Raw genomic sequence first — 23,045 nt, 5'->3', positions numbered from 1 at the left:
ATAGATATCAACCAGCAACAAAAAGTGGCAAGGCTGTAGAAACAGATGGCCAGAGATGCAAGAGTGTTTTAAAGCACCAACACATAACTTTTCATTTGCAGCCACTTACCCTGGGCTCCCCTGGGAAGAGTGGGGTCTAACCCTAAGTAGGATTCCCAGCCTAGAGCACCAGAGCCCAAAAAGGACACAGATATCAACCAGCAACAAAAAGTGGCAAGGCTGTAGAGACAGATGGCCAGAGATGCAAGAGTGTTTTAAAGCACCAACACACAACTTTTCATTTGCAGCCACTTACCCTGGGCTCTGGCAACAGCAGGGGCAGAGTGGGCTGGTTATGCCTGAGGAGAGACTAAGGACTGAAGCTTGGGGGAGAGAACCGAGAAAATAGACACCAGGGTCCTGGTGACTCATATGAACTCATACCCCGGTATGAGCCATACCGGATACTACAGCAGCCAGTGTGTTCAGGCAGACCATTCCCCTCAGAGAGGCAGGAGCCTGAGGGGAAACAATAGCCCTGACCCTTGGAGGGTATCTGCCCTGGCCCTGTGGTGCTTAAGCCTGACTGCTGAGTGCAGAGAGACCAGATTAACAACCAAAGGAGATAGCCAGAGACAGTAGATCCCTGACAAATGGGAGGGACAGAGTGGACTACAGATGCTTGAAGAGAGACTGGGGTTGGTGGCCTTGGGGAGAGAACTAAGAGAGTCGTTGCTGGATCCCAGTGCTGAACCAACCTGCAACCATCCTGCTCAGGCAGACCACTCCCCTCCGAGCAGCAGCAGCCTGAGGGATAAGGATACCCCTCACCCCAGGAGGGATTCAGCCCTGCCCTACAGTGCTTAAACTTGACTGCTGAGGGCAGAGTGACTGACGTGTTGCCCCTCAGTCTTTTAGGGTCTTGATTTCAACTTCATTACACAGCCTTTGAAGAGTCCACAAACATGGAACCTTATTAGAAAACAAATACATCATTCCTTTGGTAGCCCTGCAGGCATTTCAACTTAATTAATTTAGTTCTTGAGAATTATAGAAGAATCACATGAGAAAAAAAATTGGAAAGTTCTGAACTAATAGAAGACCTATGTGAACAGCTGCCAAGTGACAATATTAAATTTGACATTTCAGTACTTAAAGATCCAGAGTAACTTTGATGTCATTTCCTCACCAAGTAATCCTAATTGCTTATACTATTAAAAGCAATTATGATATTATTCATTTCAGTTTCTTATTAAATCCCATTTCTTTTCCTGCTTCCTAAAGCCCTCTTTTTTTCTATTCATTTGAAATCTTTTAAACATTAAATTCTAGTTTCCAAACATGTCAGAGTTCCTTTCTTATATACCTAAGGTATGTTATAATATCATGATCAATACACAATATACAGTTCCTGTATAGTGTCAACATATATAAACTATGCAGCATGAAAAAGCAGCCTGTGTCAATAACATATTAGAATTCTCATTTCCCTTATACAAAGAAATTTATTCTTAACTGAAAATCTGCAACATGCCTGATGTTCTTATTTAATAACCAAAAGGTTTTAGAGATAAGAAAAGTAGGGCTAAGGGACAACTTAATAACTATCTCAAAAATGAAGAAACATTTTCCAGAAAATGACAGGACAATCATATCTAATGAGGTTGTACAGGCAGAATATGCAATCTTTCTTTTTAACTACAAACACTTGCCTTCAATTAGAATTTGAGTTGGAAGGGAGCTTCAAGTACATTTAAATTGAATCTCACTGCTCAGATGAGAAAAATGAGATGTAAAAGAACTAATAAGACTTACCCAAGGTAAGACAGTGTGTCAAGCCAGTACAGGGGCCAGAATCCCAGTCTCCTCACCCCCAGACCAATAGCTTTCCAGTGGACTACAGCTGAGGAAGTACTGAGAAATTCTCCAGATACAATTATTCTGGATATACATTAATTTAAAGCAAGTAAGCAAAAAGTAAATATACATGATAGAGGAGCATTTCTGTAGTATTCCCTGATAAAATGCAGATTCAGCTTCAGCAGGTCTGAGACACGTCCTAAGATTCTGTATTTGCATCAAGCCCCAAGGTGATTCTGAAGCTAGGGGCCTATAGAACACTTTGAAAACTAAGGCTGTAGATCAGTCTTAGAGCTGAACAAAGTGAAAATAGACCCATAATACACCCCTGTACATCTAAAAATGTAGGAAGCAAATGACAGAGGGGAGCATAGCATGGTGTGACTGAAACAGCTGGTATAATATCTTAGTTTAGATGTTGCTCTTTGGCTATTCCATACCCATTCAAATTCTCCTTCCCATGCCTGCTTTTATTATGCATCTTGAAAATGGTAAATACTTGCTTTCCCAAGCTTCTTAGCAGCTAAGGGTAGCTAAGTACTCCAACTCTGACCAATAGAACTCAAGCAAATGTCTCTTGGGGTCTTGGAGTAAAGGAAAAACTTAGTGGCAGGTAACTTGGCCACCTCTTCATGCTATTTCCTGCCTTAAATGAGGACTTGATGCTCAGAGATGCAGCATCCATCTTGTTACCACTGGCAATAAGTCAACATATAAACAATGAGGAGAAAAACTAAAAGAGCATAATTTTGATGACAAAGTCCAACCCCTGCACTAGACTGAACTAACTACCACCAGACTTCTTATGTAAAATAACTGAATGTTTGTATTGCTTAAGCCATTTTTATTATCATGATGTGAGCCATTCTGTTCTAAGTCTGACACATCTTCTAGTTAGATGTTTCCTCTCCTTCCAGTCACTTTAACATTTTAATTTTGTCCTTACAGCCAATCTCCAGCCTTTAATACTCTATTTGTGTGCTCTAACAAAGAGTCTTATAAATGACTTCTAACTGTCAAAAACAAGGGTCTTTTCAGTCTTCATCGTATATCAAATGCTGATGGTATTTGACTATTTAGCATACCTCCCTCTTTCCTGTACTGATTTGCATGGCACTGTTCTAATATGGTCCCCCTGTGCCTCTGCCCCTCTTAAATCTGCATGCTCCCAAAACTTCCAACTTTGGCCCTATTTCCTTCCCACCCTATGTCATCTAGGTGTATACTTTCATCTGCTGCCACAGATTCAACCACCAGCATCCATTTCCTTGAATAGTAGTCATCGATATTTAGTGTGTATTTTTCCAGAATGGTGATATAATCCCAAGTACAGGCAAATCTTGGAGAGATAGCAGGTTTGGTTCCAGACTACAGCAATGAAGCAAATATCCAATAAAGGGACTCACACAATTTTTCAGTCTTAGTGCATGTAAAAGTTATGTTTATACTACAGTGTAGTCTATTGTGTGCGTAATAGCATTGTGTCTAAAAAACAATGTACATTCTGTAATTTTAAAATACTATACTGCTAAAAAATGCTAACCATCATCTGAGCCTTCAGCAAGTAATAAACATTTTGCTGGTGGAGATTGTTACCTTCAATTCATAAAAAAATGCAATGTCTACAAGGTACAAATAAAACAAGGTATGCTGTATAAAACGCAGTGATGTAGTGAAAACTGAGTTTCTTGTCACATCTAGCTGACTCCACCTGATCAAAAAGTGTCTCTGGCAGCAGCATATCATTCAGGGAACAAAGATCAAGGAAAAAGTTATGCAAAAATATGCTACATTTGTTTCTTCTCACTGCAGCTACGCTTCTTTTAAGTTTTGTATCCTTGGATAAATAAACGAGGAACCTAAACTAAGTGCACTTATGTCATGGGTATATAGTTACTTTTTGAGTTGGGTCAAACTGGAACCCCACCCTGAGACACTACATCCTCTATTCAGGTCTCTAGTATAGAAATTTTGATATTGTGCTAAAGCTATTTGTTCACATTTATGTTCTTCATTAGAATATAAGCTCCTGAAAGTCAGAGACTGTCAGACTTTTGGTGAGTGCTTATTGAAAAGAAAGGATACTTATTTGATGGAGTAGTTTAGGGTTATGGAGGACAAATGGTTTCACTGCATGAACTTTTGAGATCTCTTCTAGCTCTGTGTCTTTCAAGGATCCTGCTTCTCGTTTGTGTTAGATATTATATATAAGTATTTAAATTACTTACTCTTACAGTGTATGTTCTACCTCCAACTCTGTCCCGGGCTTCTAAAACCAAAACGCTAACTTCAAGTTCAGCTAACAATTTAGCTGCAGATAATCCTAAAAGGAAAAAAAAGAGAAACAGCCTCAAGGAACACATTAACATCTAAACATGAAACATCCAAGATTTAATCAGATCTACACATAAAATTAATGCAGGGTATCATACAGAATCCATTGATTTTTCTCTGTCTTTTTAATATATTCTGACTGCACTGTGATTAATTTTATAATCTATATTATATATTATATAAAGATATATAAAATATAAATATATATTATTACATATAATTATATATTATATTATGTGTTATATTATATATTATATATTATATATTATATAATTATATATAATTATATATTATCTATCAAAGGATGGTTGAGCAAAGTATAATAATTTTTTAAATATATATTTTGTAGTTCAAAAATAATCAAATCACATTTAAGAGAACTTGGTGCACCTTTAATCAGTCTATTGTGCACCTCTTCCAGAAATCCTGATTGTATAAACAGAAGAGCAAGTTTTCCTGGAAACTTCCCCTGGCTACATCTCAGTATATCTGTGCTTTTCTCAACTTAAAACTCCCTTACAATCACTTCCTTTGATGTAATACTTGTATTACACGCTTGCCAGATCATGATTTCCCCACTCCATTTAAAGTTACCAAAGGTAGATACTATGCTTTATACTTAATTTATTCACTTAAAGCTAAGAACATGTTTTCACTTGTAAATAAAAACTTTCATAAAAGCTTGATTTTAAACCAGTATACGAATACCAGAAAAGTGGGGAAATGTTGTGAATTAACATTATATCAAAGGTGCATGCTATTGACATTACTTATCATTGGTGTTAATCTTGACCAACTAGCTGAGTTATTGTTTGCCAGGTTTTTCTACTGTAAAAGCTACCCCTGACTTCCATGCCATACTCTTTGAACAGAAGTCTTTACACAACCTACACTTTAGAAGATACAGAGAACAGACTGATGGTTGCCAGAAGGGCCTGGGGGGCTGGGTGAAGAAGGTAAAGGGACCAAAAACTACAAGTTGGTAGCCACAAGATAGTCCCAGGAATATAAAGTACAGCATAGGAAATATAGTCAAAAATATTGTAATAAGTATGTATGGTGCCAGGTAGGGACTGGAAATATTAAGGGACTGCTTTGTAAAGTATATGATTGTCGAATCACTATGCTATACATCTAAAAACTAATACAAAATAATAATGAATATTAACTAAATCCTGGAAACTTCCCCTGGCTACATCTCAGTATATCTGTGCTTTTCTCAACTTAAAACTCCCTTACAATCACTTCCTTTGATATAATACTTGTACATCAAAATAACCTCAAAATAAAAATTAAAAAAAGAATTGGGGAGTTATATCCTAGTTCCTTGAGGATGAAGTATGGACATAAATTATTTTGAATTCTTCTGCTCAGGAGATTTGTCTCTTTTCCCCCATTTATTTATGTGTTTAATAATATATTTATATGACTATGGACTCATAAATAGCTGTTTTATACCTTGAGTTATAATCTAATACCACATTATCTATTTTGTTGCTCAAATTCTTCCAGCTTTGGTCACTGGGAGTTGTTTCAATTGTCTCCTGTGTCTCTCTGACATGCTCCCATACTTTTGTATTTATGTGTCTGTGTACTTCCTTAATTTCTGGCATTACAAGATGTTCTAGCCTCATCTTGTTTCTCTCTGCCCTGATCCTAGAACCAGCCATTTCTCCCATTAGCCTTTGTTCCTTTTATTAGAAACCAAGAGGTGTGCCCCATTGTTACTTGGGGTGTCACTGCTTCTAGACCTGCTCGGCTCACAGAGTAAGAAAATATATGTGTGTACACACTTAGTTTTAAATATACATTTTTTACTTCTAATGGTATTTTATACCTAGTTATCTTTATACTTCTATTACAAAAAATATGAAGCAGACTACAGAGATAAATACTTCAAGGAGAAAAAAATCATTAGTTAGAACTTTAGAGTGAAAGAGGAAAAAGAATGACACCAGGGATAATATTAGGAAAATGATACAAATGATACCTAAATCACAGGTATAACAATGGTAGAGGAGATGAACTATTCTAAGTGATTTTTAAACCTGATAATTTGATAGGTCACTCCTAATGGTATATATCTTAAAAACAAAAAAGAACAGCAAACATTTTGTTCAATAACCATTTCATTGGTACTAGTACTGGTATTGTCATTTTGAGGTTATCATATATGTGGTATGGGATAAAGAATCTGACTACATTCAAAATGCAAAAACCAGAAAATAGGAAAATAGCACATCATAGCGAGGCAAATTTTTAAGAATTTTGCAACTTAAGTGTTTTAAATAGGGATGATGACTTTAAAACAATACAATTCCTCTCCTGATTTCTCTCTCTTTAATCATTTGAATTTTACAAAAACCAAATTAAAGTAGGTTAACGGATTATGGAGGTTTAAAAAAAGAGCAACTCTACTAAAAGCACACCTCATTTGATAGTTCAGGCAATGATAGTCCTAATTATTGTATCAGCAGAGCCTGGGTGAGAGTAGGCAGCCAGCATTTTGAGGTTTCTGTGGCAACCTTGAACCAAGTTCCAGCTTCTTAAAACCATTACCCATGAAAACTGTGTTCCCACAGATTCTGCACTGCCTCCAGCATCCTGAGATGGCTACTCTTCCCATAGCAATGGTACAGTAAATGATTTAACCCACACAGTGTACCAAAAGAAGGATTTAACATCTACAATGGCCCTGGCTGTGTGGCTCAGTTGATTGGAGTGTTGTCCCATAAAATGAATGAGTGGACACAGATTTAATTCCCATTCAGGGTATATGCCTAGCCTGTGGGTTCCATTCCTGGTCAGGGCACATACAGGGGGCAGCTGATCAATGTTTCTCTTTCACATCAATGTTTTTCTCCCTTTCTCTCTCCTTCCTTTCCCCTTTTTCTAAAATAAACAAACATGTGCTTGGGTGAGAATAAAATTTAAAAACCTCAAGACACATCATAATTGAATTACCCAAGATTAACGATAAGGAGAGAATCTTAAAAGCTGCAAGGGAAAAGGAGACAGTTACCTACAAAGGAGTTCCCATAAGACTATAAGCTGATTTATCAAAAGAAATCTTGCAGGCAAGAAGGGCTGGAAAGACGTATTCAAAGTCATGAAAGGCAAGGACCTACATCCAAGATGACTCTATCTAGCAAAGCTATCATTTAGAATAGAAGGGCAGATAAAGTGTTTCCCAGATAAGGTCAAGTTAAAAGTGTTCATCGCCACCAAGCCCTTTTTATATGAAATGTTAAAGGGCCTTACTTAATAAAAGAAGATCAAAACTATGAACAGTAAAATTACAACAAACTCACAACTATCAACAACTGAACCCAAAAACAAAAACAAAAACAAAAACAAACTAAGCAAACAAAAAGAACAGGAACAGAATCACAGATATGGAGATCACATGGAAGGTTATCAGTGTGGAGTGGGAGGGGGAAGAATGGGGAGAAAAGGTACAGGGAATAAGAAACATAAATGGTAGGTACAAAATAGAGAGAGGGAATTTAAGAATAATATAAGAAATGGAGAAGCCAAAGAACTTCTATGTATGACCCATGGACATGAACCAAGGGGACAAATGTTGGTGGGAGGGGGTGCAGCATGGAGGGGAATAAAAGGGAAAAATGGGACAACTGTAATAGTATAATCAATAAAATGAACTTTAAAAAAATCTTCAATAAAGATTTCAAGGGGACTTCCGGCAAGATGGAGGCATAGGTGGACGCACCGTACCTCCACGCACAACCAAGATTAGAACAACAACAATTTAGAGCCAGAATAACACCCAGAACTGATAGAGAATTTATTTGAATGGAAGTTGGACAGCCAAGAAGTTGAAGTAGACCCGTTCATCCAGACCGGTACGAGGGGCGGAGAGGAGGAGCTGGGTGGGCACGGGTGGGCGGGGCACGGAGTTCCGGGAGAACTTGGTGCGAACTCGGTGCGTAAGCCATCCAGGGTACACAAGAACGAAGCGGTGGACCCTGAGTATGCAAGCAGCGGCTGGTGGACCCAGTGAAGCGGTGATTGTGGACCAGGGCAGAGCTCGCAACCCAGGATCCCAGAGAAGGGACTCAGATCCCAGGAGAATGGAACTACCGCCATTGTTTCCTCCCGCCCCCACTCCCACCCCCGCCCCCGCCCCCACATATAATGTCACAATCTAGCGACTGGGGTGCCCAGCCCCGGTGAACACCTAAGGCTCCGCCCCTCACTGTAACAAGGGCGACCAGACCAGGAAAAAAAATAAAAAGGAGAAACAGGGAAAGACATGTCACCAACAGAAGAACAGATCAGTCCCCCAGGACTCATCCTTTTGAGCGACCGAGAAATAGCCAATCTATCAGATGCACAGTTCAAAACACTGGTGATCAGAAAGCTCACAGAATTGGTTGATTTTAGGCGCAAATTAGATGAAAAAATGTAGGTTACCATAAAAGAGATGAAGGAAGATTCACGGAGAGCCAATAGTAAAGGGAAGGAAACTGGGTCTCAAAACAATAGAGTGGACCAGAAGGAAGAAAGAATCAACCAAGCAGGAAAGCATGAAGAAATAAGAATTCAAAAAAAAAAAAACAAACAAAAAAACAAGGAGAAGCATAGGAGCCTCCAGGACATCTTTAAATGTTCCAACATCCGAATTATAGGGGTACCAGAAGGGGAAGAGGAAAAGCAACAGATTGAACACATATTTGAACAAATAATAAAGGATAACTTCCCCAATCTGGCAAAGGGAACAGTCTTCCAAGAAATCCAGGAAGCTCAGAGAGCCCCAAAGAAGTTGGACCCAAGAAGAAACACACCAAGGCACATCATAATTACATTAGCCAAGGTAAAAATGAAGGAGAGAATCCTAGAAGCAGCAAGAGATAAGGGGACAGTAACCTACAAAGGAGTTCCCATCAGACTGTCAGCTGATTTCTCCAAAGAGACCTTACAGGCAAGAAGGGGCTGGAAAGAAATATTCCAAGTCATGAAAGACAAGGACCTACATCCCAGATTGCTCTATCCAGGAAAGCTCTCATTTAGAATGGAAGGGCAGATAAAGTGCTTCTCAGATAAGGTCAAGTTAAAGGAGTTCATCATCACCAAGCCCTTATTTTAGGAAATGTTAAAGGGACTTATCTAAGAAAAGAAGATAAAGAAAAAACATGTATAGTAAAAGGACAGCAAACTCACAATTATTAACAACCACACCTAAAGCAAAACCAAAAGAAACTAAGCAAACAACTAGAACAGGAACAGAACCACAGAAATGGTGATCACAAGGAGGGTTAGCAACAGGGGAGTGGGAGGAGGAGAGAGGGGGAAAAGGTACAGAGAATAAGTAGCATAGAATGTAGGTTGAAAATAGATAGGGGGAGGGTAAGAATAGTATGGGAAATGTAGAAGCTAAAGAACTTATAAGTATGACACATGAACATGACTAAAGGGCGGGATATGGGTGGGAGAGGGTGTACAGGGTGGAGGGGAGTGAAGGGGGGAAATGGAACTGTAATAACATAATCAATAAAATATATTAAAAAAAAGAAAGAAAAGATTTCAAGGAAATAGTCCTTTGCTTCCTGAGATATAAATCTCAAGTATCTTGTCACTGTAGAACCTAGCTTCACACTTACTCTTTCCTTCTTTACCTCGCCAAGGGTCCTTCCTTTACATTACCTCTTAAAGCACATTCACAATGCTCTATTTCAGAAAAACAGAAATTGGTCCATTTCACTCATGCCATCTTTTCCAGTTAAATTTCTGGTTTTCCTTCCTCTCTTCTTCCCTTCCCTTCCCTTCCCTTCCCTTCCTCCCTTCCTTTTCCTTCTTTCTTCTCTTTCATTTTTTTTGTTCACGTACAGTTGTCTCCATTTTCCCTCCACCACTCTCTCCAACCCCAGCTATCCCCACTCCCCACCCTTAATCCTACCTCTCTTTGGTTTTGTCCATGTGTCCTTTATAGTTGTTCCTGAAAACCCTTCCCCTTTTTCCCCGATTATCCCCTCCTACCTCCCCTCTGGTCACTGTCTGTTCTTAATTTGGTTTTCTTTCTACAACAAACGATCTAGTTTCTCCACTTCCTCACTAGAACAAACCTTGAAGTGTAGTGTATTCTTCACAAAATAAAAATGTCCAGTGACCCTATTGTGAATATAGATGAGTGATATAATCATCTGATCCTGTTATCCTGGTTTTTTTTTTTTCTTAGCACACATTGCCACCTGGTACAATAGAAATATTAAAACTCAGCAGATTCTAAATACTACTAGTACATTATCTGGTCTTTGAACCAGTATTGAACTTTTAGCAAAAAGCAACAGAGAATATAATATGCACACACATTTGTTTAGTACATACAACCATTTGTATCATCTATCTATCTATTTATCATCTATCTATCTATCATCTATCTATCATTTATCTATCCATCCATTCATCCAACCATTTATCTATCTGTATATTCATCTGTATATTCTGCTTCCTTTCAGAAACAATTCTCTGCTTTTGAAAATGCTAAATCTTCTAACCCTTTTGGTAAGCTCAAAGACAGTGTTGTCTCAAATGATAAAGAGATAAAAACTAACAATTAACTTTAATTTGTCCTGAATTGGATAGACTGGTTGTCTAGACAACACAAATTTCTTTGATTATTGTTCAGCATTCATCTTCACTTTAGATAAATGGATCTCACCCAAGTTTGGGAATGCAATTATTTCTTAATTCATTTTTCATCCTATTCTTTCATTGAAGTTTAAAATACACCAAGGGTGCACCACACTTCTGTCCTTGGATTCTGCACACTAAGATGCACTGTGGTTTAAAGCAGTAGTTTCCATAATATTTTATGGAACACTAGTCCTCAAGATGCTCCATGAAAAGTATCAATGCTCATGGAAGTTGGGATATCTCATACTATTTCTCCTTCTGGGAAATGTATGGTGTGCACTGGCATATTAAAGACCCTCACAAGTCCTATATTGAAGGCACCTGTTTAACTCAGCATTTCTCTACTCTCTGCCTTAAAAAAGAAAAAACCTCAGAACACATTTTAGGAAAGCTTATTCATATCTTAAAATATTGTTCAAATATTTACAGTAATAAACTACCTTAGACAAGGTCCCAGGTGAACAATGCCTAGAGCACAAGCTCAAAGTAATGAAATAAAGCTTTAATGTAGCTCTGGCTTATGCTCTGCTGATTCTTTTAGTTCTTTCCATGTATTCTTAAAAGTGACATGCTTCTTCAACTTTGACAGTTGTCACTACCTAGGAATGTGTATAGTATACATCACACTAGATTTTCAGTAAATTTTCTATGATTCAGTGAAGTGGCCCCTGAATGACAAAATTCTTATATAACTGCATGCTTAGATTTTCGGATTGAATACTCTGAGCACAATAAAAAGCATCATCAAACATCAGCTCAGAGTGAAATTTCAAAAGCAATATTCCCAAAGCAGGAAAACAGAGAGCAAAAACCATAAATTTTGCTCAAGGCATATAGTGACCACTTAATTAAGAAATACTTATTAAATGAATGGACAAATAAATGCAAGATAAAGGGTTTTGATTTAAGCCACAGGTCACAGTGAACTCATTTAACCTGGAAATGGTTACCTAAAAGGTCATCTTCATTACATTTCAGATTTTATCCAAGATCCACAGCACTTCTGTCAAGCACCATTTCCTCCATGAAATCATTTCCCCATCACTCATTTCTTATTTCCTTCTCTGTGTCACCACTGAACCTCTGAACCAATCTCAAGCACCAAGAGCACTTCAGGCTCATTGTTACTACCTCTAAGGAAGGGGTCCTGAGCCTCACATGGTTGCTGGAGACCGAAATGAACTGACAGATAAAATAGAGAACTTGACTTTTTCATTTAGGTCTGAATTTTGTCAAATGCTTCAGTGATCAATTATCTTTATAAGTTATTACACATGCATATTAAATCATAAGTGTGTATAATCATGCACTGCATAATGACATTTTGATCAATGACAGACGGCATATATGATGGTGGTATATTATATAGTCTAGGTCTGTAGTGGGCTGTATCACACAGGTTGGTGGAAATATACTCCAGGATGTTTACACAACAATAGAATTGCCCAACGATGCATTTCTCAGAACATAAACATCATCATTAAGTGGCACATGACAGTATTTAGCAACAATGGCTTCACTTTAATATGTAGGATGTGTAAATACCAGTCTTAGAAAACTACTAAAAAAATCACATCAACCACCACAGACTTTCATTTTCTTCACCAAAGTTTTCTCCACAGATTATTTATTTTTATTTTATTTTTTTAAGATTTTATTTTATTCATTTTTAGAGAAAGGGGAAGGGAGGGAGAAAGAAAGGGAGAGAAACATCAATGTGTGGTTGTCTCTCACACACACCCTCTACTGGAGACCTGGCCCACAACCTGGGCATGTGCCCTGACTGGGAATTGAACCAGCTCCCTTTGGTTTGCAGGCCATCACTCAATCCACTGAGGCACACCAGCCAGGGCTCCATAGATTATTTATTTTCAAGCCATGTCAGGCTCACTGTTCCATTTATCAAGGTCTTAATGTGGAAAATGAAGGTACCTTGTAGCTCAACCAGGATGTCTTGACTTTTTATCACTGCCTATTTACACATTCATTACTAGTAACTATTTAATGACCTAATAAGTCCTTTAATTTTTATTTATTACCACTTTTGTGACATCTCAGTATGAGCCCAAAATATAAACACTACAGGGGCAGTGATACTAAAAAAATTTCCATAGCATCAGATATTGGCTTGTTGCAGAAAAAAAGTCTATCCATATAAATATGCATATTTTTGGTGAAAAGGTCTAATAGCTTTCATCAGATATCCAAAGGGACATTTGATCCAAAATATTAAGAACCATTTATCTAAACTATTCAAACAATCACTATGTACTATCTTGCACATACTAGGAACAACTTTTCAAGAAAGAAATAAATTATTTATATAAAGGTCATTTGACATAATAGAGTACCCTATATTTTTAATTTAAATGTTCATGAATCAGTAACATTACATGTAATATATTCTAAAGTATAAATTGCTGTGTAACAACAGTCACTACTAGGTTTTAGACCATCAAGCCTCAAAGTAAAGCAACAATAAGGTTTACTACAGTTCTATGAATGACCTTATAGAGTAAGCCCAGGGAGGCAGGGTATAGAAGGAACACTGTCCTAATGGTCAATATTTTAGGGACCGAAAGTCAAGTTATGCCACTAAGAATTTTGTGGCATATGGTAATTCACTTGATCCTTGGAATCTCAGTTTTAGTACTTTTGAACTTTTATAGGCTGCAATTCTGTGACCTTGAACACAAGTCAACTCTCAAAGCTAATCTGTTTTTTATGTTTTTATGGACACTCTGACCTAATCAATTGATTATATATTGCTGCAAAGTGGGGTTTTAATTACTCTGGCCTAGCAACAACTAGAAAAGGGCTTTTAACTAAGGCTCAGAGGAGCCACAGGGAAAGTGTGAATGAGAACCTGTAAGAAAGACCCAAATCCTGGTTTAAGTTAGTGTAGGATGTCAATATGAGACATGATGCAAACCATTTCCAGAAAACAAAATGGATGAAGAAAATGTTGAGGAGCAGTCTGAAAGAGAAAGCTGAAGAGACAGACCTTTAAGAAGCTGCCAATTACTAAAAAAGATACTGGAAGCTATACACATAGAACTTAACCCAATATCCAGTTTTACTAGTTGGAAAAATCATGGTTCGAAGAGTTTAAGTTGCCCTGATTCATAATGTTAGACAACAACATAATGAGGAATACATTATCCAAGGAAAATACAAATTGCTGGTAAAACTATGAAATATTTTTCAAAATAAAAAGATAAAACAGTCCTAATAATCAACTTGTCTCAAACACTACAGCATTTAAAAATGTAAATGAACTTCTTTTGATTCATTTTGTGCAGTTCTAATAACCCACAATTAAAAATGAGAAGTCACCATCATTATGAACTCTATCCATTTTGTATATATGAAAGTATAGACTTGAAACAAGTGTAATTGGATGTCTACACTCTTGCAAACCCCTGCAAGTGATATGAAACTTATAACTTCAATTTTTCTTGGTATACCTGATCCAAATACTGGCAAGATTTGTCATATGGAAAATAAGTTTATGTCACACCTGCACAAAGATTTTATGACCCAATATTCACCAACAGCAGGTTTCCACATTCCTTTTTCTTAATAATTTGTCTCTGTGATCCAATTATACTGTAGTTATACTATAATTATATAATTATTATTAAAAATAAACAAGTAATATAAAATTATAGAAGTATAGCTATTTCAGTAATAATACTTATCTAATTATTATTGAAATTATTAAATTTTAATTATTAACATATATTTTTCATATTAGTTGAGGATTATTTATAGATTCAAATCAATTAGTACTGGCAAAATGCCAAAATTGCCCATTAAATGTAAGATAAACCCTAAAGCTCATTCAACCATGAAGATATCAAAAATCAGAACCCTCCAAAATATATTTCTTCTATTCTTTGTTCAATATAAAAATAAGTTTATAAAGTAAAAGTATTAGTTTATTTTTTAGAAAAAAATCCAAAATAGGGGCAAAGAAATATCCTAAAAAGCAGAAAGTTAATGCTCAGCCTGCACTGAACTTCAGAGTATCTAAATAACTAAGGCACCTAAAAAGTGGCATTTTTAATGTAAGCTTTTCTTAACTACTACAAAACCACAAATATGTGCTTCCAAGTTCTGAGTTAACATGTCTAAAATGCCTTTAGCAGAAGTGACATCATGGTGAAATATGTCAAAAAGGGAAATTGTGGTACGTTGTACACTCAATTGTCAACATTCAAAACACTATCAGTCAATCTTCTTGCACAATGGCTTTTCTGGCTCATAACAGAAAGATTAAAAGATTGAAATTATTAAATTTTAATTATTAACATATTTTTCATATTAGTTGAGGATTATTTATAGATTCAAATAAATTAGTACTGGCAAAATGCCAAAATTGCCCATTAAATGTAAGATAAACCCTAAAGCTCATTCAACCATGAAGATATCAAAAATCAGAACCCTCCAAAATATGATTTTACACAGCACCAAGTTCAGGGAGGCTAGTGCTCTCAATTATTTTAGTGGAGCTCCACTCATGGATAAAAAAATATACATGAGTTCTCTATTGCTTAGACACTATTCAGAAATATCTTTTAATATATGACACTTGAAATTTCATTTCAAAAAATATGGAAAAACTTTTTAATCAGCAAGGACTATCCCTTGTTATGACTAAAGTGTTTTCACTGTGCACTCACTAACCATTCATAGTTCACCCAGGCACCAAAATCATGGGCAGATGTGGCACACTGGCATGATCTCAATGACCCCCAAGATCATATCCCTAGGGCACAGTAGGCAACTATTTTCCTTCCCTGGAGCTCTTGCCATAGGCTTAAATTAAACACTGCTCATGTATGGATCAGTCTCATGACTCAGTATCTGTGCTCCTCTAGTCTCTCCTGTTTTTTTCATCCTCTTATCTCCACCTGTTAAAAATTCTACTTACCTTTCCAGGTCCCAGCAGTTTGTTTGTATTTGTAACATTAATATTTCTCTCACTGCATTAATGTCAATTATTTTCCCACTTGATAACTTCTTACAAGAGGATAAGGTGGGACACTACTCACTCATCTTTATATATAATACCTCTTTCCTTGTGATCTAGACAGTGTTTGGCATATGGTAGAGGCTCCCAAAAATGCTTGACCAATTCCAGGCACCAGAGCCACCTGCATTTATAATGAGCGACTTTGAACGATAGCGCATTCTCTTTTCCAAATGTGTTCAAAGCTACAGACAGATAATCACTAAGGAGATGCTATCGAGAGGATTCAAGTCTTGAGTGATTGGACTAGATAGACTGCCATTTAAAAACCGCTTTTGCCCAAAGACTCTGAAGTATGTATTGTTCCCTGGTATTGGTTTTTTTAATCTCTCCCTAAAGAGAGCCAATTCACAAATATTCAGTTAAGGGCAGATTTTGAAATCTTATGTCACTAGGTTTCTGTCATTTATTACCTTTGCATCAATTCATGAGTAAGAACTAGCACCTAAAGCCAGCAATTGACCCACTATACTTAAAATAAAATCAAGAAATAGAGACAGAAAATAAGTTAAAATTGTTAGATATAGATTATAAGCTCTATAAGGTGAAAGAAAAATCAAGGGAGAGCCACACTGATCAAGGAAAGCACCCTTAATCAGATATTGGAAAATAGATAAAATGCAGATGGTCAGAGAGAAGAACTTCCATGTTAAGAAATACAAAAACGGGGAAGAAATGGAAGAACAAAATATACCTGGTGTAGCAAGGAGGACAAGAGAGCAGAGTGATTGAAGCTTATAGTTGGTTTTGGGGATAGTGGGAAATGCTACTTGTCCATAAATGTGGGGCCAGATAATTGGAGATATGCAGGGGAGCTTAAAGCACTGGTAATAGACAATTAAGGTCTTGCAGAGGAGTGAGGTGATGAAAAAAGTTTTTGTTGTTTTTTTTTTTTTAAATCATGTCTGGGAGAACATTGCAGGATGGACATGTAAGGAAAGTCCAAAGTAAAAGGTAGCCACTGGGAAGATGCTCATAGCCTCGTGAGCTGAAGGGGTCAAGTTTCTGTCCTAGGGACAGAGGTGTCACTGGGAATTGAGAAAAGGAAGAGCCTGAGAGGAGCTAGCAGGATCTGTTGGCTGAGTATAGATGCTATAGAAAACAATGTGCCAAAAATGGTGGAAGGTGGTCGTGCCAAAGAGTCAAGGAAGTGGAGAAGCTGGATCAAAGAGCAAGGGGGCTTTGGTACATGTAAAATATGAGGAACAAGACATTCAAGTGTGAAAAATCTAAGAACATATATGCTATGTGACAGGAGTTCAGAGGAAGGAAAGGATTCAAACTGAAGACTTAAGAACTCTATAGATAAGGGAAAGCTATAGTCCTAGAATGAGAAGGAGAGGAGGAAAGTACGTGAAAGCCCAAAAATAATGAACAGCGAAAACTTGAGGCCATTTCAAAACTAGAATTTCACAAGAATATGGGCACAATGAAAGGAATAGCAAAGGAGCAATCAGTGTGGGGAAAAAACTCAGGATCCAATAGTGTTACAGAAAACATGAAAGGAGTTTTAGAAAGGACTTGATGATAGATGGATGATGGACAAAGGTGAGAGCATGTAAAAGATACCATTATGCTACTACAAATGAACAGGGGGTTTCCCCCTCTCAACTACTAACATACTATATAACATTATTTGATTGGGCCCTGACTGGTGTGGCTCAGTGGTTGAGTACCACCAGCCTGTGAATCAAAGGGTCGATGGTTTGATTCCCAGTCTAGGGCACATGCCTGGATTGTGCCCTAGTCCCCAGTAGGGCCAAATCCCCAGTAGGGGGCATGAGAGAGCCGACCACACACTGATGTTTCTCTTCCTCTTTCTCCCTTCCCCTCTCTAAAATATAAAATAAATATTTAAAAATAATGTAATGAAATTAAAAAATTTATTTGGTGAGTGTACAGAAAAAGAGATTTTGTGGCTTTGGGATATACTCTGTTTTATGTATCTTAATGGCAAAAAGGAGTTATATTAAGATATTGCTATTCTGAGTGCAGTCAAAGATATACAAAATGAAAGATAATTCTGCTGATAAGGAATTGATTTTTGAGGAATGTCATTTAGAATTTGTACTCTTCTGGAAGCCAGTTTGTTGTATAACAGGAGTATTACTGCAGATGATACATATTGGTCATATATTTGAAGTGTGCTGGTAACACCGTAAAATGTACAAGTCCTGCCAAAAGTTATAAGAAACATCCAAAACATTTACAACCAATAGAGGGACTAGTAAGTCACTCATGGGATACTGCTAAACACACAGAAAATTATGTGTTTGAGTTCTTAAGAACCCTTGGGAAGTAATGCCTTTCTCATTTGCTAATAAAACACCCACTCTGTGTGCAAGGTTTATCCAGAGCCAGACTTGCATCTATGAACCATCTGGGAAGGCACTACAGTCATAAGGCAGTGTTTCTGGTCAATTTTGGTGTTAAAATCACACAAATCTTACTGATAGAGACGATATGACAGGAAGCCCAGTGCCTTTTCCATTGTCACTGATGGACTGGAAGCTGGCTTTTGGAATAGGAGTGTGAGCCCCTGTGCAAGAAATTCCCTTTTCTTCCCCCAAATGGAAATTAAAAAATTAATTTTTAATTAATAACAACCATGGATAAATCCAGGTTTTGAGGGGCCTGAAGCTCACAGAATTTGGGTGTTCTCCTTAAGAAAAAAGAATGCAAAATTACAAATACAAGATTCAATATGAAGCTGGTTATTTATTTAGAATGAGAACAAAAAGGGACCTGCATTTATAAGGTCATAAAGCACAAGGGTCATCAGCTGCATGGTAAATCCATGTATGGAAAGGGAGAAAGAGCAAGTAATTAGGCAGAGGAAAAATTAAAAACAAAATGCTCCTAAAGAAATATGGGAACACAGAACAAGCAAAACACAAGAATAATAACCCAGAAAGAACCCTGAATTGTAAAATATGGATAGTATGGAGATGGGAGAGGAGACAGAAATCCTAATCAATTTACACAATATATCATCATATTTATTTTCCAGTGATCAAACATCATATTGCTTCTAGGTTTTTGGAAATACCAGTCCACTTCATTGCAGGCAGTTGAGTGAGTGAATGAATAAATGAATGAACGAAAGCAAGGGAAATATTTCTTTTTCTTACTCTCCACCAGGATCTACTTTCCTCTGATGTTCGAACATACATGCATGTTTTTGCTGGCACTGGCTGGAGTTGTTAAAGCAACAGCTTATGCTAATCATTTCTCTGGTAATTAAGACTGTGTATCCTCAACAGGCCAAATAAAAAACTATGTTCACACAAAATTAATTGGTAAACATATTCAGAGTCTTCTCAAAAGGATTATATATAAAAATGGCTACTGTGGGGTCACCCTAATTATGCCCTTCTTGCCTTTCTCCCTCTTTCTAAATCAGATCCTGCAGGTATACTTCAGAAATTATTAACCCTCTCCTGGGTTGTGGACAGATTAGTGTGGGATTCTAGCTAGGACTAAAACACAATTTGTAAATTTCAAACATTTATATTAATTATGACAACATAAGTGACAATTTAATATATTAGTCATGATGAGGTTTCCAGGATGATCCTGAAAAGCCTCATCTACCACTCCATTGGTCAGTTACAAACTCAAGCCAGGACCAGGGCAACCTAGGCTCACCAGGACATAATTTGAGGAGTGGGGGAAGGAGCTCTTATTAAAGGACACAACAAGGCATGCCCTAACCTGATCTTGACTCCAGTTTCACAAATGTATTCCCTTTGGACAATAAATGCCCTACATCTTCCTTCAAGTTATAAAAAAGTGGTGGGGGTGTGTTAAAACTAAAAGCCCACCCCTCTCTCTTTTTCTATTTGTATTGTTCTTTTTTGTTGTGGTAACATAGGTTAATAATATTATGTGTTTCAGGTTAATTATATTATAGGTTACAATGTTATGTATAAATGTTATATTGTAGATAATATTATAATATAATAATACAATACCCTAACCCTAGGATTTATTATTATATTATAACCCTAGGGTGTATTATTATATTATATTATAATATGTCACATTATTTGATATCTGTATACAGTATATTGTGCTCACCACCAAAAATCTAGTTTCCATTTGTCGCCATATATTTGAACATTTTTCCTTACCAATTCTTCCTTCTTCCTCTTCACTTACCAAATTTTCTAAGGAAAGGTGCTTTAAAAAGCGAAGGACTGCAATAATACTATTAGTGCATAAATACTACATAAATCCACATACTGATGTCCTTTGCTTTTTAGGGCAAAGGGCTTGAAATCAGTGAGGCAAAGCAGCCACCTCAGGAATTAGAAGTGAGAATCTTAAATAGGAGAAAATCATTTAGACACTTGCCAGCTAGGTGATTTGACTTGAAATGCTCCAGACCTCAGTTTCTCGGTTTTGTAAAATGCAGGCGAATATATTACCCACCTGTCAGGATTGCTGAGGATGGAGAAAATTCACATGAAGTGTTAAATATAACTGCACAGCAACAGCTAATTAAACATTAGTATTTTATAGTAGTAATAAAGTATTGTTCCTGCCTCTCCCAGTTCACACCATCAGCAACACTGGCACAAACCCCATTCCTGACCTGCCTCGGCCGGGGGCTGTAGAGGCCACTGTTGCACTCTCAAATGCAGGAGAGAGACAATCCCCTTCCCCAAACGTCAGGCGCTACAGCAAATCTACTCTCGGGCCACCAGGGCCCCTCCGGCTACCGTTGTGGTTCACACTTACCTGATATGCCACCACCTATCACGACCACGTCGAACACGTTGCCCGATACGCTCGCCTTCTCCCGACTCGCCATGTCCTGGTTGACAGTCTCCCGGGGCGTGAGTGTAGAAGGGAGGATGACCAAGGGCGTTGCGGACTTTTCTACTGACTCTCCCCGGGAGCTCCGGGGCGGAGCCGATTCTTCCCAGGATTGCTTGGCGGAGCCCCGCCCTGAGGGCGGAGCAGATGTTTGTATTGAAACCCAGGGAGAGTCCTGGGGTGAATCCGTTCCATACACCAGCATTTGACGAGTATCTGGTCCTGAGCGCTGGGTGGATCTTCGTGCCAATATTAGGGAGGAGTTCGCCGGTGTAAGAGGTTTTTGTCCGGAACGCAGGAGGAGGCAGGACGCTGAGGGTGGGCTGGAGTCTTGTACCAACCCTCGGGAAGAGTGATAGACCGTGACAGTTTCTTGTATGGAACTCTGCGGGATGTTCCGTTCTGAGACCGAGGGGGACCCCTGAAGGGACTCTAGCGAGGAGCCCAAGAGCATGACCCGTTCTTGTACCGAAATACGTGGAGTGCTGAGCACTGAGGATGGGGCAAGGGCCTGGATAGACGCTTTGGAGGAGCCCGAGAATGGGAAAGATCCACATATAGATTCTTGGGAGGAGCGGGTTACTGAGGACTGGATGGACTCTGATAATGACACCCGCGGGGTGTTATTTGGTGTCAGAGGTACTTCCACTGAATCCCAGGAGGAGCTGAACAATGAGGAACGGGTGTAGCCAGGTACTAATATTTCGGGAGTGTTACTGCGTATAGGAGGTATTGGTGGTACTGATACCCTGAATAAGCCAGGCATCAAGGGCTGGAGGGCTCCTTGTACAGATCCTTGGGGAGTGTTATTGGTCGTAGGAAGTTCAGGTACTGACACCCGAAGATTGTCGGCGCCCGGGATGGAGTCGGGGGCAACCCCCTCAAAGTTGCTGGAGCGGGAGCCTGACGAGGGGGTCTGGTTGGTCAGGCCATAAGCGGGAAAGCCCCAAAGGCCGATGTTAGAGTCAGTATCAGTTCTTAGGCCAGTACTGGGACTGAGTTGGGAAGGCGTTCTGGAGCTCCAGGAATCGTCTGCATCTGGTGTAGAAGTGTTAGACTGGCTGCTGGAAGACAAATAAGAAACGGTCCGCCACTCAGATTGGGTACTGGACCCGGATATGGATGCCAGGGCCGGGATCTGGTCAGAAGCGGTCCCGACTTCGGGCGCTGGTTCTGCCTCTGACTCACTCCTGCTGCCACCATCCAGTGATCTCAAAGTCCTGGTGCCTGCAGGTGGTTTAAGTTTCGGTCTTCTCTGCCCCTCCCCTACAGATGCTGGCCTCTCGGACATTCTCGGAGCCTAGACTCGGGAACACCACGCGTTGTTACGGCCTGGCTCCGCCTACTCCAAAAGCTCCAGGCGGAGCGTTGGGCTGGAGCGTTCTAAGTGGTCACGTGGCCGGACGAAGCCACTGCGGTGGGTGGGTGGCTGAGTTAGCTTGTGGGTGTGGCCGGGCAGGAGTTTTAACCTAGTGGTGTATTCTTACTATTTAACTGCAAGGAGACTGGGCCAGGGTAGGCTTAAGGAATTGGGTACTTTAAGGAAGCGACTTTAGAACGCAGAATAGCAGGTCTGCCTCTACTCTTGGTTTAGCTCATTTTTGACGTCACAAGGGGCTGGGTGAGGGCTTCGTAGCCTCACGCCCTAGCTAGAGAGGGGACCAGGTGAGGTAACTATCATTTGGAGGAGACTTGGCAGTTATTGGTTTTCCATGACTTTTTTCAAGCGAAGTGCTTAACCAAAATTGAAGCAAGTAGGCGAGAAAATTAACACCTCAGCTATCACAGATTAAGTGGGATCTGCACTTTAAAAGTGAAGGTCAAGCGATGGCTAAAGTGCAGAAACAAAACAAAAAAACATGTTCCCCCATCCTACTGAAAAGAGGAATATTTAATGTACATATTTTACTGTACAGCAAGCTTCTTGTCTTGCTACTTTTATTCCTTAAGTTTTCTGCTTTTTTCCAACTAGACGTGCATTTGCCATCACTGAACCCTCAAAAATAGATGTAATTATGACATGAATTCAAAGTAAATAATGAAAACTCTAGGCCATTAACTACTATCTGTTCCCACCTATAACCCTATCTTCCACTCACCCCTCATCCCATTCTCTATCAAATAATATTTTGTTGAAGAAACTGGAAGGAATGGAGATTCAGTCTTCATCCAGTTTCAATAGCTCTTATCTATAAAAGGATTTGAAACTTAGGGGTAAATAGGTATCATTTTTATCTTGTTAGACATTGAAGCAGAACAAGAAGAAATAATAGATATAAAGAATTCAGCTCTTTCAAATATGATACTATCTAAATTTCCCCTTTTTCCTGTTGTTTTTTTTAAAGATTTTACTTATTTATTT

General features: G+C 38.5%; 1 protein-coding gene across 1 annotated transcript in view; it reads right to left on the bottom strand.

Annotated features, from left to right (window-relative positions):
* Positions 1–20,896, bottom strand: part of MAOA (monoamine oxidase A) — a 68,942-nt gene extending 48,046 nt beyond the window's left edge. Inside the window, exons 1-2 of the mRNA XM_045860451.1 lie at positions 20,606–20,896; positions 4,068–4,162 (exon numbers count right to left, since the gene is read on the bottom strand). Of these exons, the coding sequence (XP_045716407.1) occupies positions 4,068–4,162; positions 20,606–20,888 (378 nt within the window). The 5' untranslated portion in view covers positions 20,889–20,896. The remainder of the gene's footprint in view (positions 1–4,067; positions 4,163–20,605) is intronic.
* Positions 20,897–23,045: the final 2,149 nt, after the last annotated feature.

Source organism: Phyllostomus hastatus, unplaced genomic scaffold, assembly GCF_019186645.2.
Source record: "Phyllostomus hastatus isolate PE091 unplaced genomic scaffold, TTU_PhHast_1.1 phas_scaffold_200, whole genome shotgun sequence".
NCBI lineage: Eukaryota > Metazoa > Chordata > Mammalia > Chiroptera > Phyllostomidae > Phyllostomus > Phyllostomus hastatus.
The sequence above is the reverse complement of the archived record's forward strand: the minus strand, read 5'-3'. Positions and strand labels throughout refer to the sequence as shown.